Source organism: Cebus imitator, unplaced genomic scaffold, assembly GCF_001604975.1.
Source record: "Cebus imitator isolate Cc_AM_T3 unplaced genomic scaffold, Cebus_imitator-1.0 Scaffold520, whole genome shotgun sequence".
Classification (NCBI taxonomy): domain Eukaryota; kingdom Metazoa; phylum Chordata; class Mammalia; order Primates; family Cebidae; genus Cebus; species Cebus imitator.
Window position 1 is genome coordinate 521,767 of NW_016107835.1, and position 16,779 is coordinate 538,545.

General features: G+C 40.6%; 1 protein-coding gene across 1 annotated transcript in view; it reads left to right on the forward strand.

The window, feature by feature from the left end:
- The first annotated feature begins 76 nt into the window (after nt 1-76).
- The window catches only part of DGKK (diacylglycerol kinase kappa), a 98,327-nt gene continuing 81,624 nt past the window's right edge, over nt 77-16,779 (forward strand). Inside the window, exons 1-2 of the mRNA XM_037733375.1 lie at nt 77-735; nt 937-1,167. Of these exons, the coding sequence (XP_037589303.1) occupies nt 325-735; nt 937-1,167 (642 nt within the window). The 5' untranslated portion in view covers nt 77-324. The remainder of the gene's footprint in view (nt 736-936; nt 1,168-16,779) is intronic.

Below are 16,779 nucleotides of genomic sequence, written 5' to 3' on the forward strand. Positions count from 1 at the left end.
TCTCTCCCCTCCTCTCCTGCGCGTCGCTAGGAGGTCATCAAGAGCTCTGCCCAGTCCGCTTTCTCAAGCCCCTCCGCTTCCCGCCTATCGGACCGGTGGCTGCTTACGAAGAGGTGTGCGCTCACTGAGGGGCGTGTTCCCGCACTAGGAGACGCTGAGCGCCCCGAGTTAGATCTCAGAGCGGAGCCAGCCATGGAGTGGGCTGGGGGAAAGTTTGGCACCCTGCGAGGGGCTGCCGGACTGGAGTGGGCGGGGCGCCCGACGGTATTTTAGCCCTCCAGGCTCAGGGACGCAAGCTGCCCAGACCTGAGACGGTGTGCAGCCATGGACCGCGGAGCTGCAGCTTCCCAGGACACTGCCCCGCCTCAGGATGGAGAGCAGCCCGCTGAGTCTCCAGAGCCTCCGCCGCCTTGGCCGCCGCCGCCACCACCACCGGCTCCGCCGCCGCTCTCCGAGCCTTCGCCAGAACCGGTACCAGAGCCCTGTCCAGAGCTTGCTCCAGGACCTTGTCCGGAGGCGACCTCAGAACCAGCCACAGAACTGTACACAGAACCGGCCCCAGAACCGGCCCCAGAACCTGCCACAGAGCCGGCCCCAGAACCGGCCCCAGAACCAGCCACAGAGCCTGCCCCAGAACCGGCCCCAGAACCTGCCACGGAGCCGGCCCCAGAACCTGCCACGGAGCCGGCCCCAGAACCCGCCCCAGAACCTGCCACGGAGCCGGCCCCAGAGCTGGCCCCAGAACCTGCCACGGAGCCGGCCCCAGAACCTGCCACAGAGTTGGTCCCAGAGCCAACCCCAGAACCTGCCCCAGACTGGGTCCCAGAGCTGACCCCAGAATCTGCCACAGACCCGGCTCCAGAGCCGATCCCAGAACTTGCCCCAGAGCCGACCCAAGAACTTGCCCCAGAGCCGGCCCCAGAACTTGCCCCAGAGCCGGCCCCAGAGCTGACTCCAGAACTTGCCCCAGAGCCAGCCCCAGAGCTGACCCCAGAACCTGTGACAGAGCTGGCCCCAGAGTTCTGCCCTGAGGCGGCTCCAGAGTCCCGTCTGAGTCCAGCACCAGGTCTATTGCCATGTCCGGTGGACACTCGAGAGAGGGGTCTAAAGACCTCTCCAACGCCATTGCCATCGCCCAGAACGCCAATGTCGTGGTCCAGAATAAAGGTAAGGAAAAGACCCCCTGGAGCAGGGAAAAGAAGCAAGGTGAAGTCAGATAGCTATGGAGCCCGCGGGACTCCGGGTACCCCTTGCATCCCGCTTGTCTGCCACTGGCTGGCCAAGATGCTGAGAAAGATGCAGGGATGGGGGAACCCAGGGGAGTGGGAAGCGGTTGGGAGGCGGGAAGCGACTTGTGGGAATCCAGAGTGGGCTGTTTGGGGCTAAAAAATCGGGGGTGACAGCAGGGAGTGGGAATCGGAGCAGTTTTCCCAGTGAGGAGAAGTGACAGTGCGGTGAGCGCCAATATCTTGAAAGAGAGGAGGAAGACACCCTCGGGAAGCGCAAGAGACCAGGAGAAGTGTTTGGGGCTGGCCCGGAGCACACAGCGAACGGATTGAGTGGGGGCGGTGGGACACACCTCTTAGCCGCGGTCACTGCGGCAGAGGCCCAAGCTGCGGAGCCGCCGCCTGCTTGGCCCCTTCTCTGCCACTGGGGAGGGGGTGCCTCAACTGGGCGCAACTGACAGCGCTCCAGGGAGGTGCCGGGCGCCTCTGCCGGCTCCAGCGAGCTGGTACTCTTGAAGGGGACGAGGGCTGGGCGGCGCCCACCTGCACTGCAGGGGAAGGGAAGAGTTTGCCGGGAGGAGGGGGAGAGCATGCGTGTGTCGAAGCCACCATTCCATCTGTTTGCAGGATTTCCCAGCAGGTAGGTGCAAATGCAGTGATACAACGATGCGCAGCGTCACAAAAGGGCAACTGGCATCCCGCACCAGGGCCAGTTGGAATGGTACATGAGTCCTGGTTTAGAGACACGAAAATAGGAGTCGGGATTGTCGAACGTGTGAAGGGGAACCTTCATCTCTATCAGTCTACCGCAACGCCTTCTAAATAGTTGCACTTCACCGGGGGGAAAAAAAAAGAGTGGAGAATCCTCCCTCAGTCGCCCAAGGGGAGTAGGGAGGAAAAGGTTTTCGTGTTTGCCTTGGACCCTGAAATCCTGTCTGCTCTTCAGCCGGAGTATGCCTGTCTTTCCTGCTTTCTCTGCATTCTCCCTACTCTTCCTTTCTCCTAAACTTCGTTCCACAAAACTGTGAAAACCATGATAATGCACACACACACCTCAATTTAGCTTCCCCTGCAGGAAAACACACGCGCGCGCCCTCATTCACACACACACACACACACACACACACACACAGCGAGAGCGAGAGCGAGAGAGAGAGAGAGAGAGAGAGAGAGAGAAAGAAAGAGAGAGAGAGAGAGAGAGAGAAACGAATAACACAACACACCAACAGTGCCGGTCCATCCTGCTGCCTGGCAGACCATAAGGACACGGCCGCTCAGGAACCCTTCTCCTGTGGACCGCACACTTATAGAATGTAGAATGCAGAAGGGGAGGGGCAGAGGTTGGCATCACGAAATGGAAGCGCTGTTTGCTTTCTGAGTTCTTAGTAGGGAGGCTTGAGTTTGCAAAATATCTGCAATGACGAACGACTGAAAAAGAAGGCTAAAATGAAAAGTTTCACAGAGAAAAGAAAGTGCAGAGGTTAAAAATAAATAAAACAGAACGGTGGGACACTCTGACAATTTTTTTAAAATCCAACACTCTAGCTCTAGCCAGCAGGTGTATCCCTTCCCTTCCTGAAAATACCCTTTCCTGCAGTGATCTTAAGAAGGGAAAAGTTGGGGTGGCTAGATTTGGGAGCTCACCTTCACCGGGTGATTGCTCTTGTCTTTTTGGAAGTTTGCATTAAGCTAGTGGGAAAGAGGCAAGTAGGAATCACCTGACCTGTGGCCATCTCAAGTGAAATTTGGGGAACATGCCTGTGTAACTGACACATGGGGAAGTAATATCCAGCAAATGCATCTCCTCTTTGGTCTCTGGAAGGCTGACTGGAGACCAGGACCCTTCCCACAGTGAAAAGCATCTCCCTGCTCCTGTGTGAAAGCATATCCTACCACCTTGACAGGAAAATGTCATTGCCAGACAGATGAGGAGGATTAAGGTAAGGGGAATCAGATTAGTTTCCTCTACATAGTGCCCAGTCAGACGTGCTGGCTAGCTGACCCACAGACATTTGGCAGCACTGACCAGGATCACAGGGGTTTGGCTTTGCCTTTAGTAGAGCCAGACATTTGATGAATCACTTATCTGTAGAATGGGGTTAAGAACCATGAACATCCGTTAAGAAAGCCATGCAGATTAATTAATCAGTGGCTCTGGAGAATTTTGAAGGATGCAAAGAATCTAGGTACATGCTCAAATTGTTAGGAGCCAAACCCTTTTACAACACCGTCAATATCTGATCTTCAGTGACAGAATCATTCTCTCCTGCATCCTCCTCAGACAAATAGCATCCGCTAACATTCAAGGCAAACAGGTTGTCATCTTAGCTGGGGTGATGCTGTTCTCAAACACTGCCTCCTTGAGGCAAGCTTGGGGGAAAACAGCTATGCAACACGCACAAATGTGCACACACTCCTAACACGCACACACATACAGTACATATGTACACAAAATCTCAGGGAACAAAACAAAATATAGGTCTCATCATGCAATGAAATCCCACATAGCAAGCACGAAACTATCCTGATAATTCAAAGGATGAAATGAGCAAAACCAAGTGTTTGAATGTGACTGCAAGTCTCTCCCAGATAATTTTGTTGACTGGTATTGTAGCAAGAAAACGAACATCTTCCAGCCTTGTAGTCTGCTCTCTTTGGGGATTTCAGGAAAGTTTCAGAACCTGCAATTCTATGCCAAGCATGAGGGTAGAGATTGAGAAAAGGCGGCTCATGTTTTCTTTCCAAATAGCTACCAGGATAACACAGTCAGTCTGTGAACCAAACATGTCTATTTATTTCCTTTCTAAAATGTTTCGATTCCCAGGAAATGTGCCATTGTCTCCCACCTGGTGGCAGCAAGTATAAGTAAGGATGTGTGAATTGATTCTTTAGCAACACTATAACTCTCTTGGGTGAGGGGCGGGGGGCTTATATGAAGTAGACCATGTTGTTTTTCTCCCATCGACTATGCTTGAAGAAAGACAACATTTTTTTTTTTATTCATCGGGTTTTGACCACCTATGAAATTAAAATCACACCATACAAGTGATTGATGAAAATCTGGGGAGAAATACACTTTCATGACTTTTGGGGGAGATAAAAGGGATCTGTCTATCCCTCCTGATGATTGCACAGTAATAACCATTATCCCTAAACCATATCAGAACAGATTTTATGCACAAAACTGATTTTTTGTACACTTTCTTGCCAAATTGCAGGCATATATTTACAGAGTATCTGGTGATTCCTACCAGAATATTTTATTATCTTAGTGATTTCTGAGCTTCTCAAAAATAGGGGTGGCCTTTCTCAGTGCCTAGTACAATGCAGCCCTCCCTGATTTTGCTTAATAAACACTTGCTGAAGCTTGAAACCTATTCATTTCCAACAATGTAGAAGCTGCTGCTGTGAATGATTAAAAATTTGTTCTCATTGGTTTCAGAGTGAGAACTAAATGCTTATTTAAAGCATGGAATATATAGCCCTTAAGGAAATACAGTCAATCTTTCCATTTTCAGGGTGGATATTGGAACTATAATTAAGAAGCAAATTACTAACAATTTTTTAATGGCTTGGAAAGTGTCCTTATCCCATGTAGCCTTGGCAGCAGCAGACTAATGATGATATTGTTAGCTTCAGGGGATAATAAATTTTTTTCCTAAGTGAACAGAGTATCTGCAGTGACTGTAAACAGCTTTGGGATTATAGATTCAAATGTTTAACCTGTTGAAGGTGAGAATGAAATTACTTTCTTTTGTCTTCAATTTCCCCCACCCCTCCTTGCCAAGCTTTGATGATACCATCTGATTTATTTGGTATATTCTGAGAGCTCCTAAGCACTCACTACACGATGTTTTAGAAAAGATAATGAAATATTGGTCAGTGGTCTTTAGTTTCTCAGAGTACAATTCTTATGCGTTTATTAAATGCTTATTAAGATCTCTGACTAGGGCTTCTGCAGATCTGCAGCCCAAAGGGAAAGTGCCTCCAAGGAAAGGCCAAAAAAAAAAAAAAAAATCCATAGAAACCAGGAAACAATTCAGGGGCATTATAATAAGGATTATATAATCCCTTCTGCTCCTATGGCACTTTGCAGAGTGCTTTCCTCTGCATTATTAACTCTTTTACTTCCTTGAACAAGACAGCAGGTGGGGGAGGGCAAAAATAAAACTTGACAGCTTATAGGATGTAATGATGGAATTATCTATTATAGATTTTTTTTAAATCTAACATATGGCCTGTTGTGATACATAGGATCCTCATTTGTCTAAGAACTCTTTTAGCTGACATTTCATGAGCTCTGAGTTTTTTCCAAAGCAGTGGTTGTTGCTCCACTTCTGATGCTCCCAGAGGGGGCCAGCATAGAAGAGGAGCCCGAGAAGAAACAAGAAGAGGCAGAGACCCTGAACTGATTACTCACAAAGACCTTTTTTGTTTGTGTGTATGTGTTTTGTAAAGGAAATAAATCGAAGTCCTGCTAAGGATAGGGTGCCTGACCTTTCCAAAGCCCACCCACTGTAATTCTTTCAGTGGAAAAAAATAATTTTAAGGGTTAAAAAAAAGCAAGCAAGCAGCCATTCTAAAGGGAGATGCACCACCCTCACTAAAGCAAATAGATCTTATTCTCAAAATAATAAAAACAAATTTATGAATTTTAAAAAGGAAAATAAAGGAACAGTGACCCCAAATAATGAAACTTATCTCTCCTCTGAAAATTATTTTAAGAAAAAAGAAGAAAAAGCTTCTAAAAGGAAGTTCTTCTCACCCTCATCAAAGCCAAAGAAAAATTTTAAAATGAAAAAAGAGAAATTATCTTAAGTTAAACAGTATTTCTAATCTTAAAATATTCATGAAATTTATAAACTTTATTTGACTTCATGGCTCATGCTCAATCTCTTGAGAAAATTAAGGGGGCAAAAATAAACCAACCTCATCAAAACTCCCTAACATTATTTTTCCCAATTACATAAAATACGCAGAACAGGCAAATCTTTAGAGATGAAAAGGAAAGCAATACGGGAGGTGGAAAAGGGGATGATAGCTACAGGGCTTCTTTTGAGGGTGATTAAAATGTTCTGGAATCAGAGAGTCGTGATGGGTGCAGAACCTTGTGTATACACTAAAACCCACAGAATTGTATATGTTAAAAAGGTGAATTTTATGCTATGTAAATTACATCTCAATTTTTTAAAATAATTAAAAGAAAGATATCATCCCTCTAACCACAAGATAAGAAACCTAGTATTCTCCCAAAAACAAACAAACAAAAAAATCCCACAAAATTTAAAAAAGGAACTAAAAGGAAGGGAGATCCTCTTAAAGGATCCTCAAGCTTACCAAGGAAAATAACCTTAATTTGCCACCACTTCAATTAAAAAAAATTAAGGAAAACAAAAAAAGGAAATATTTTTAAGGGCAGATATTCTCGAACTTAGAAAAATTAATGAAATTTATGAATCCTCCCCTCCAGATACACACGTTGTAAATAAAAAAAGAGAGAAATATTAAAGGATAAGTCCCTGATTATACCAAATCTCCTGAATTTTTAATTTCTAGAAAGCCTGAGGGTGAGGGAAATAAAAGAAATACCATTCCTCCATGACTAAAGATTATAAACTTTATTCTTAAAATACAATTTTAAAAATATTTAAAATAAAATTAAGAATGGAAAGGTATATGTGTTGGTGAAGAGGATATTACTAATGAAACAAAAACAAAATCCTCTTAAAGAGAGGAAGTACTTCAGTGTCACAAAGACCCATACATTTTTCTGTCAAAAAACAACAAAAACAAATGTGATTTTTTTTTTAATAAGAAGAAAAAAGAAAATCCGTCTAATGGGAGTTGACTCAAATGCACTCAAAAACATTATTCTTTTTATATTTATTTACTTATTTATTTTAATTAACTTTTAACTGATGCATAATAGATGTATATATTTTCAGGGTATATGTGATCATTTAACATATTTATATAATTTACCAAAAGCTTTATTCTTAATACAGAATTTTTGTAATTGAAGAATAAATAAAAAAGATAGGTAGAGGAGAGACACAAAGCCAAGAAAGTTCTCTTAAACAAAAGTATTCTCAGCCTCAGAAAAGCCCCTTTTTTTTTCTCAAAACAAGCAAATACATTTAGAATTATGGGGGTTGGAGGAGGGAAGAACATGAACAGTATATTCTGAAAAAGAAATATTTTTCTTAAGGGAATGAAGATGCCCCCAAACTCACCAAAGTCCTGGAATATTTTGCTGAAAACAAAAAAGAAAGAAAGAGAAGGGGAGAGAGAAGGAAGACGGGAAAAGGAGGAGAGAGAAAAACAGAGAGGGAGAAGGGGGGGAGAAAGGAGGGAGGAGGAAAGCAGGACAGTAAGGGAGGAGAGGAGGGTAGAGAGAGGCGGAGATAGGGGAGAGGGAAAAAGAGGGAGAGAGAGAGAGGAAGGGAGTGAGCCAGACAGAGGGACAAAGGGGAGAGGTGGAGAGGGAGAAGGAAAGAGGGGGAGAGAAGGGAAGAGAGGGAAAGACTGAAAAAGAAAGAGGGGAGAGAGAGGAAAGGAGAGAGAGAGGAATAAGGAGGATGAGGGGAGAAACCTGAAGGGAAGGGGAAAAGGGCTAGTTAGGGTACAGTGAAGGAGGTAGAGAAGGAGGGGTGGGAAATCGAGGAAGATGAAAATTAACAAAGGGATTATTTTTTAAAGGATCAAAGGAAGAAATTCAATTCAGGAAAATGCACCAACACCTTACTGCAGACATTATACATTATTCCTGACGACCAACCCGCTCCATCCTCCACAATAGGGAAGAAAACCCCACAAAATCTTTCTTAAGCTTTTTCAAGGGGGAGAATGTTGGAGGGGGGATTGCCCAATCTCAACCTATCCCAGGGACCTTATTTATCTTTCAGCCTTCACTGTTAAAAAATAAATTTAAAAAATAAATAATTGAAAAACAAGGAAAGAAAAAGAAATTCTTTCCAGAAGAGATGCCCCAATCTAATGTTTCCCAATAAATTGTTTCTTTTAAAGAAAAGGAAAGAAAAAAATGTTACTAGGAAGGGCTCCTCGGCCTTATTAAAACAAGTTGCGCTTGTAGGTCCTCTCCACAAAATCTATTTTTTTTTAATGGAAATCCTCCAAACCTTAAGAGAGATCCTCCCCCACCGCCACTAAAAGCAAGGAATCCTTTCCCCTAAAGATGCTTAAAGAAAAATTCTTCCATTGTAAAAGGAGATACCTTCAACTTTCCTAAAATCAAAGGACTTTATTCCTCTCCACATCCAAGAGAAGAAAAAAAAAAAAACATTTAAGGAAAAGGAAAGAAATCTTCCTAACCTAAGGCAAGTTGGCCATAATCCCTCCAACACCACTGAATTTCCTCCCTGAGATTTTTTTTTTAAAGAAAAAGCAAAGAGAGAAAAAAATCCTCTTTAAACAAAACAAAAAAAGGACTTACTTCTCCCACTGGCTCCACAGACTCTGGTGTTGTACAAAGAAAAGGCACTATCCCTCTCAAATGGCACCAGTGAACCTTAAATTCAGTACTAAGGCTGAAGGATGATACATTTTAATCCCAGGTTGGCTTCCCTCTGCCCCAACCTATTTCTGGTTACCTTCCCCATCATCCAGGTAGGCGACACTCCCTAGAAAGACACTGTCCAAAAGGAAAAGAATTAGGATGCAAACCTGCTGGGGAAAAATCATACCCCTTTTCAAAACCAAAGAAATGATTTGGGAATTAGCTGAGTCATTGTTCCCATCTAATACTACAGAGAATTAAGAGTTGATGATAAACTCGAAAACAGTGACATTCTTGCTATTAACTACCAATTAGACAGACACCCCTACCTAAGAGGGAAGGATCCTTAGCCAATTCAATAATGGAGAGGAACCATCCTCCATTATGTCTCATTATGTGCTGGCTTTGAGTCTGTTCCTGCAGGGTGATCAAGTCCTTTTGGCTTGATTTTCACAAATCCATAAAATTTGCAAGTCATATTTATAGAGAGTAAGACTCAATTAATGTTTTCCAAATTTTAAAATTCATTTATTTCTTTAAAAACTAAACTGATACCTGCTCTGTGTGTGCTATGTGCTTAGCATTGTGCTAACCACTGAGGATTCTACAGTGAAGAAAATCACATGGATGAGACTTTCTTTTAGCAAAACTGGTAAGTGGTACTCAATTACAAAAACAAATATACAGATGGTGGTTATTTGTTTTACCAGATGCTTTGCCAAGGTATTCACTATTAATAGTCAACTATCTCAACTTAATGCACTTCCTTGGACACTTAGATTTTATTTGTCCAGGTAGCTTTTGTGACTTCACCTTGGAGAAGAAGATCCACAACAAAACCACCCTTTTCTTTCCGTTGTCAAATTCCCAAAAGGAAAAATCTAGATTTCTGAGTCACTTTTAACTATATGTCAAAAAAAAAAAATTACTGATGACTTTGTCTCTTTAACATGAAGTTACAGCATTATGCTAAACTGGGTATATCATACCCGGAAGGGAAATAAGAATATGTGAAGACATTATCAACAATTATAAGGAAACAGAATATTCAATTCATCCAGCTTTCATTAACCAAATGTGGTCGAAAATTGAGAGAGTTAATAAGCTGTATACAACCCAACCAAGGTTGCATCAGTTATTTAAAAGGGAAGTGTAATGCATTATTGAATAAGATCAGAATCTTCAGCGTGGTCAGTAGCACTTAGAGAGATTTTCAGATTTTCATCTTCCAAAGCATTATAGGCATTTACTGTTTAAGCCTCTTGCTTTAAAGAGACTGTAAAAGAGATATTGGCCCCCAGGGACAGGGATTCTTACCTCTTGTTTCCCTCAAGCACCTGTAGGATACTGAGAGATAAGCTTAACGCTCCCCACCCACCCACACAACCAGATCTTTGCAGTGTTCTTCTGAAACAAAAGGCAGTGGGTCTGAGGACTGAGTCTTTTCCCTGCCTCCAGTAATAGGGGGGAATGAAAGTACAGCTTGCAGGACTCAATCCTGGCTGTTCATTCATTTGCCTTCTTCTGCAGCAAATGTCTCTACCTGTTCTCTTCCGGGATTTTGCAGCTTGACACAGGAAATGAAAGGTACCTGCTGAGTAAAAATTGTTAAGCTCCTTGGCTGTCAGTAAAGAGACTTGAAACCCAGGAAGTTTTCATTAACTCTGGGCTGTCAGTTGAGTCTTCACTGTCCTGATGTCAGCTCCAGTGTCATGGTGCTATCCTCTGAACCACAACTCTAAGAGTAGTTTCTCCGTTTCATTGTATAATAAACTTGATTTTTAAATTTTCCCTTGTTAAGTGTCACTTGCATTTATTATGTATCTTTAATGTATTATTTCATGGTTTATTCACATCACTGTGCATGTCTCTTGCAGTATAAAGAAAAATATGTAGCTTTATTAAAACAGCTAAATGTAAACAGTAAAGAGGACAGTATAATGAAGCTGCAGAACAAGATTCTTGATTTCAGAAAATTAACAAGTTGGTACCCTTCTCACTAACCTTAATTAATGCTTACTGTGACAATTTCCCTCCTGCGGAGCTTGAGTAAAACAACTTGTCTTTTACCCAGAATTTGGATATTGCTGTCCTTTTATTCCCTACCTCACCTCTAGTGCAAACCACTTACTCTGTTTGACTGTTAAGATTAATTAAAATGATAATTTTGACATTGTTATGGTCTCCTCTGCTTTAATTCTTTACTTAACTTGGTGATGTGTTTTTGAGGTTTTGTTTTGTTTTGTTTGGTGTGAGAGCTTCACTTTGGTTTCACATGGAATCAAAGCACCCATTAGTGGTTCTCTTCATGGTTTTCTTACATTGCTTTGCACTGAGTCCTCTTTCTAGAAATTCCTGAAAAAGCCTTTCTTTGCCTTTCCACAATTCCTTAATGGCACTGAACTTTTTGAATTCCTCTGCCTTTTTTTCTAATGATGGAACACAAGGTCATTTCTAACCAGCTTGAAAGGTTGCTTTTTGTGTTGGAGGTACTCTGTATCCAGTATAGCTGGGCATTATTGTGAACTACGCACAAAGTATCTGCTAGCCTGTTAAGTATTCAATAATTCGGTGCTTGGTGTTTTAAATGCTCTATATGATACACATTTGGAGGATTGTTACATGGGCATTTAACAGTGTTTTATAATATTTTAAGAAATATTGGGACTTCAGATGTGGCGGGAATGCATTATTGCTTTTCCAACCTAAATAATGGAACAAAGATTCCTCCAATTCAAAAGTCATCATCCAACAAGTTTTCAGAGACGGATTAGGCGCAGATATGAGAGATTGCCTGATAGCAAATTCACTTTGATGTAAGAAGTGTAGGGGGAAAAAATGAAGAAGTTGTTTGAGGAAAGTAGGAACAATATATCCCCCTCAAATCTAGAGAGAAAACTGGTATTAAATCAAGCAGTGACCGTGAAAAGTATCAGTAGAAGTGAGGTTGTACTTGAATTGGGCAGGTGAGCCAGGACCAGGGAATCATAGGGTACTGATTGAAATACTGTAAAAAATAAAGTAGACGAGGCAAGCCCTTTTGAAATTTTAAAGGCAACAGATTCTCTAGCAAGCAGGCTCAGAAAAATAAATAAATAAATAAACAAATAAAGGCAATTGACAAAATTTTGTATATAACCTGATTAGTGTTGTACAACCATTGAAGAGCTGCTGATTAGTATAATGTGGCTGAAGTGGAGGGTTGGCTGATGGGGCATGTAATTAAAAACTATCCAGATTTAAATTGCTTTGTATGCCAAATTCCAATTTAAACTACAAAAGCTAAAATGGGAGAAAATAAATATATTAGCTAGTGTCCTTTTTCTACTGTTTTGGTCCCTCTTTGATTCACATTACACTTTTACAAAAGTCTCATCTGCTTTCTCTATGACATTTTACCTATTTAATTTCAGTGTTTTCTATAGTGGAAGTAAGAAACCATGATGAAAATCCAGCGAAACCTTTTGTCTTCAATATTGCAGATCCATGGAATGTCCTGGAGAGAGCCTTTGGGGATCAGTTAGTCCAGTGATTTTAAAACCTTTTTAGTAGTAGAATCTCATGTTTTTCTCAATGAAATAATAAAAAAAAGTCAGACATTTAATATAAAACATGCAGTGTTTTATTAGTCCTCTTCTATGCTAAAATGGGTTTGTAAATAACTTAGCTTCCCAATTGATCATTTTAGGCTAATAGGAGAGTGAGCTTGCATTCCATGTTTATTACTAGCTCCTTAGCAAGGAGACTGGTGATGCAGGAGCACATGGGACAAAAAAAGAAACAAGTCGGGATTTAAAATTTGGCCTGTAATATTCCAGAAAGTATAACATACTTTCTTGGAAACATGGCCATTCTTTCAAGTTTCTTTCTTCCCTCCTGCTAACCTGGAATGTGTTACAACTATCTCATAAATTGGGTTGTCATAATGCACACTGTCTTTGCTTATAGGGGATTATTATTACTGGGGATTGTGTTCCTGACCAAGGACACCATACCAAATAAACTGTAGATATAACTAAAAATATGTGGTAAAAGCTAGTATATAACTGTAAGTCTCTGTAATCATTTAAAACAGCAAATTTTTTCCAAGTCCTATAAAATAGGCATAAATGTACCATCCACATTGAATTTATAAGGTGCCTCAGTGTACTATAAACTGTACATGAAGCACATAAAAGAGCCAATTCTACATAACTTTAATCCATTGTTTATCATTTACTTAGAATTTACACTCTGCCTGCATCCAGAAAAGATATGAAGTATCTTACAAAATTAAATGCACACAAAACAGTACAATTAAGCACGAATAAAAACAAGACAAAGCCAGTTCAAAGCACGGGTGAATCAGACCTAGAACAAATATATGCTAGTTATAATAAACCCTAATTGCATATTTAATTAGCAGTACTTTTGTTTGCTGCCTTTGGTGGTCTAAAGGCTTTGAGGAATGATTTGAATGACTCAGGCCTCTTAAAGTTGGTATCCAAGGAAGTTTGAGCTGATGCAATACATCTTCCTATACCAAGCCACAACAATCATAAAATGAAGAACTAAAGGTTGCCAGGATTATGGTATAGGTGTTAATGAGCTGTCCTAAAAGGCTGCAGCACTAGGTTATTTTGGTGTGCCTGCATTTTAATATGCTAATGTATGTGTTTGTGAGGCATATCGGTATGCAATTTTCTCACAAAAATATTTGCTCCTTGGTAACTTGTAGCAAGAGGTTGAAGAGTTTGGACTCTTTCTTAGATCTGGAGTTACTTCTCTTTGGTCGAGTCCAGTTTAGATGGTGGTGCAATATGGGGTAAATTGCTTAATCTTTCTGTGGCTTAGCTTTTATGTCTCTTAAATGAAGCCAGTGATGTGCCATTGACTCAGATCAGCAGTCTCATCCAGCAGGCCTTCACTGGTATCACATCTGGGCTAGACACCCTTCCCCTAGGGTTCCCATAGCACCCTGTGCAAACCTTTGCTTCTCATTTGCCACATACTGAGATCGTTAGCTTCTGTATCCCATTAGGCTGCAAGAGCAAGGCCCTTAGGGCCTAGCACATTGCCTGGCCTGCCACTCAATATATGGTGGCAGAACTACCTTAGAAGAAAATCACAAAGGCTGAATGAGAAATTATATTTTTAAACACATATTTAAAAATGAGAAATATGCATGTGGTAGCTTATTTTAGTATCACTTATATACATGCCATGATATTTGCTATCATCACTTTCTATGTTTAGATGTGTAGATAAGTTTTACTATATTCCCCTCTCAAAAAACGGGCTTAGCAATTCAGGTACATTACCAGTAGGCAATAGTAGGCAGGATGCCTCATATATTCCCAGAGGATTGTAGATTTTTCTAACTCACACGGAGGCACCATATATACTAGGAGGAGGCCCATATTGATTGTGTGGTCTTGAATTACTAGTCTTCAGTCACGAACATAGTTAATTTTAATAAAAATGAGAATGATGAGTTTTCTACCCAGGTCTTAAAAAATCTAAAATGCACATTTATTAAAATATTCCAGCATAATAACACTAAAGAGTGTTGCATTTAAGTATACTATATAGAGAGCAAATTTAAACAAATAACTAAGTACCATTCAGTAACCTTTTCACTAATCTTAACATTAATCAGAATTTAATCTATTTCTGGTAGGCGTTTCACTTTAATTGAAAAGCTCTTGACTCATTACCTTGGTGTCAAATTTCTCCTGTACCTAGCACTTGAATTTGGAGCTAGGTGTCAGTAGGACTATTCCAAGGCTCTCTCTTTTTTGTGAGGACTGAGAAGCAACAGCTAAGCTCTGATGTTCCTTTGGCAGTCCAAGTTTTATCTAAAATAGCTTTCTACTAATTACAGAAAAAGCCTTAACTTGTTTCACCAATGCCTCTGATCAGATTAGCACCCTATGCTTGAAATAGTCTGGTCAGGAAAGAGAATATGAAGTCTCCAATCAGAGAGCAGGAAACCCTAACAGCCACCTTGTTTCCAATCAGAAGGAACAGCTTTTCCTTTTAAATGAGATGGAAAACTTCTGCCCTTTCTAGAATAGCTGCAGGGCAAGATTACCACATAAAGTTGTATAGGTTGTGCACTATATGAGGGTGTCCTGTCTAAGGGACACCTTTCACACGTAGAAACCATAGATGTATATATTCATTGTGACAATTTTCTAGCAGATGGCAGCCTTATTTTCACAAAATTGGTATATTGTAAGGGAGTGTAGACAAATGTGGGCAAATAATGTTTGGGAAAATGGACAGGAAAAAAATACTGAATTAGAGTTTGAAGTATTGGAAGCAAGTGAGGAAGTAAAAGAATGTGTAATTTTTTAAGGAACATTTTCCTTTAAAGGGCTGATCCTGAGTAATTTTTTCAATAACTTTTCTATTTTTTTCCTTTGGCTATTTTCTCTTTGTTGATGAAAATCCTCCAAATGGCTTTGAAGGGAAGGGAATATTGTTAATGTGTTGTCATTGGATGGAATGCAAGTGCCTTTTCTCTCATTACCCAACTGCTTATTTATAAGCTTTGGAATATACTGTGTTTAGGAAAACTAGTAATGAAGGTTAATATTTATCCAGTTATTAATAGGAGGAGCATGAAAATACTTCTCTTTTATTAAAATAGTGAGACTATATTGTTCTGTATATAAATATTCTATTTTAATGTTCTTCATACATAATAGGTACTTAATAACTGCTGAATTAACATGAACGACAAAGCAGTCATAGATAGATAGATATATACAGATATTAAAAGATCTCCAAAGACAGCAAACTAAAATATACCAAGAGCATTATAAGATTTGCTCTGAAAATGCTGAGGGAAAATGAGGACTTTCTTAAGAAAACTGGTTTTACTAAGTCAACATCGTCTTTTAGGTATCAACTGAATAATAAGCTCCTTAAAATGGCTGCAGACAGTGGAGGAAACAAAGGGAAGCCCAGACAGAATAATCAGGGAATAAATCAGTACTTGTTTGAAAGTGTGAACTGAAGACCTAGTAGGTCCCCAGTTTGTGGAAAGAACAGAGTAGATGCAAATCTGCAATCTCATTTGAAAGACAAAACATGTACGATGGAGACAGATAAATAACAATATGAGGAAAGATATGATTTTGTTATAGGATATGTAGTACACAGAATACTGCTGTAGAATTATAAAAGAGGACCAATAAAGGATGAAAGAAGGCTTTTTCTGTAATTAGTAGAAAGCTATTTTAGATAAAACTTGAACTGCCAAAGGAAAATCGGAGCTTAGCTGTTGCACCTCAGTCCTCACAAAAAAAGAGAGACCCTTGGAATAGTCCTACTGACAATCTAGCTCCAAATTCAAGTTAGGGAAGGCTTCCTGATGGAGGTGAGATCAATTGAATTTAGAACTGTGGAGAGGAGAAAGCATTCCACTGCAAGAGAGCAAGCAACATACACAAAGACTTGGAAGCAGCAAGAACCCTATTAGCTGATATCAAAGAGCTTTGAGAGAAAGGCAGAGGGATTTTAACCTTATTATGTACAGCGGACATTAATTAAAGTTCTTGAGTAGGAGAGTAACATAATGAAAGTACTGTTTTTAAGATATATATTGTGACAGTGCAAAGGATAGATTGGAAGGGAACAATACAGAATGTAGAGATATTACTTGGGCTGTTGCAGAAATCAAGGTGAGAGATGATGGTGGCCTGCTTACCTCAAGCAATGATAATCTCAAATCGTTCATTTAACACCTACTCTGTGTTGAGCACTGTGCCAATAACTGTAATTTGCCTGAAGGAAATTATAGTCAAATAAAGGAAATAAGACCAAGTATACAAATAACTGTAATCTCAAATAGAAAATGAACATGACCACATGGCCACAAGAGAAACTCAAATTCAACGAAGATAAGAATTGATTGGGGACTGCAAGATGGGGTAGACTTGGATTTAGCAATGAGTAAAATGACATTCCAGAATTTTTCTTATTTGGGTGAAAGTGCTGAGAGGAGTGATGAGAAGGGAATTCTAGGCAAGTAAAATAGTGTGAGCAAAG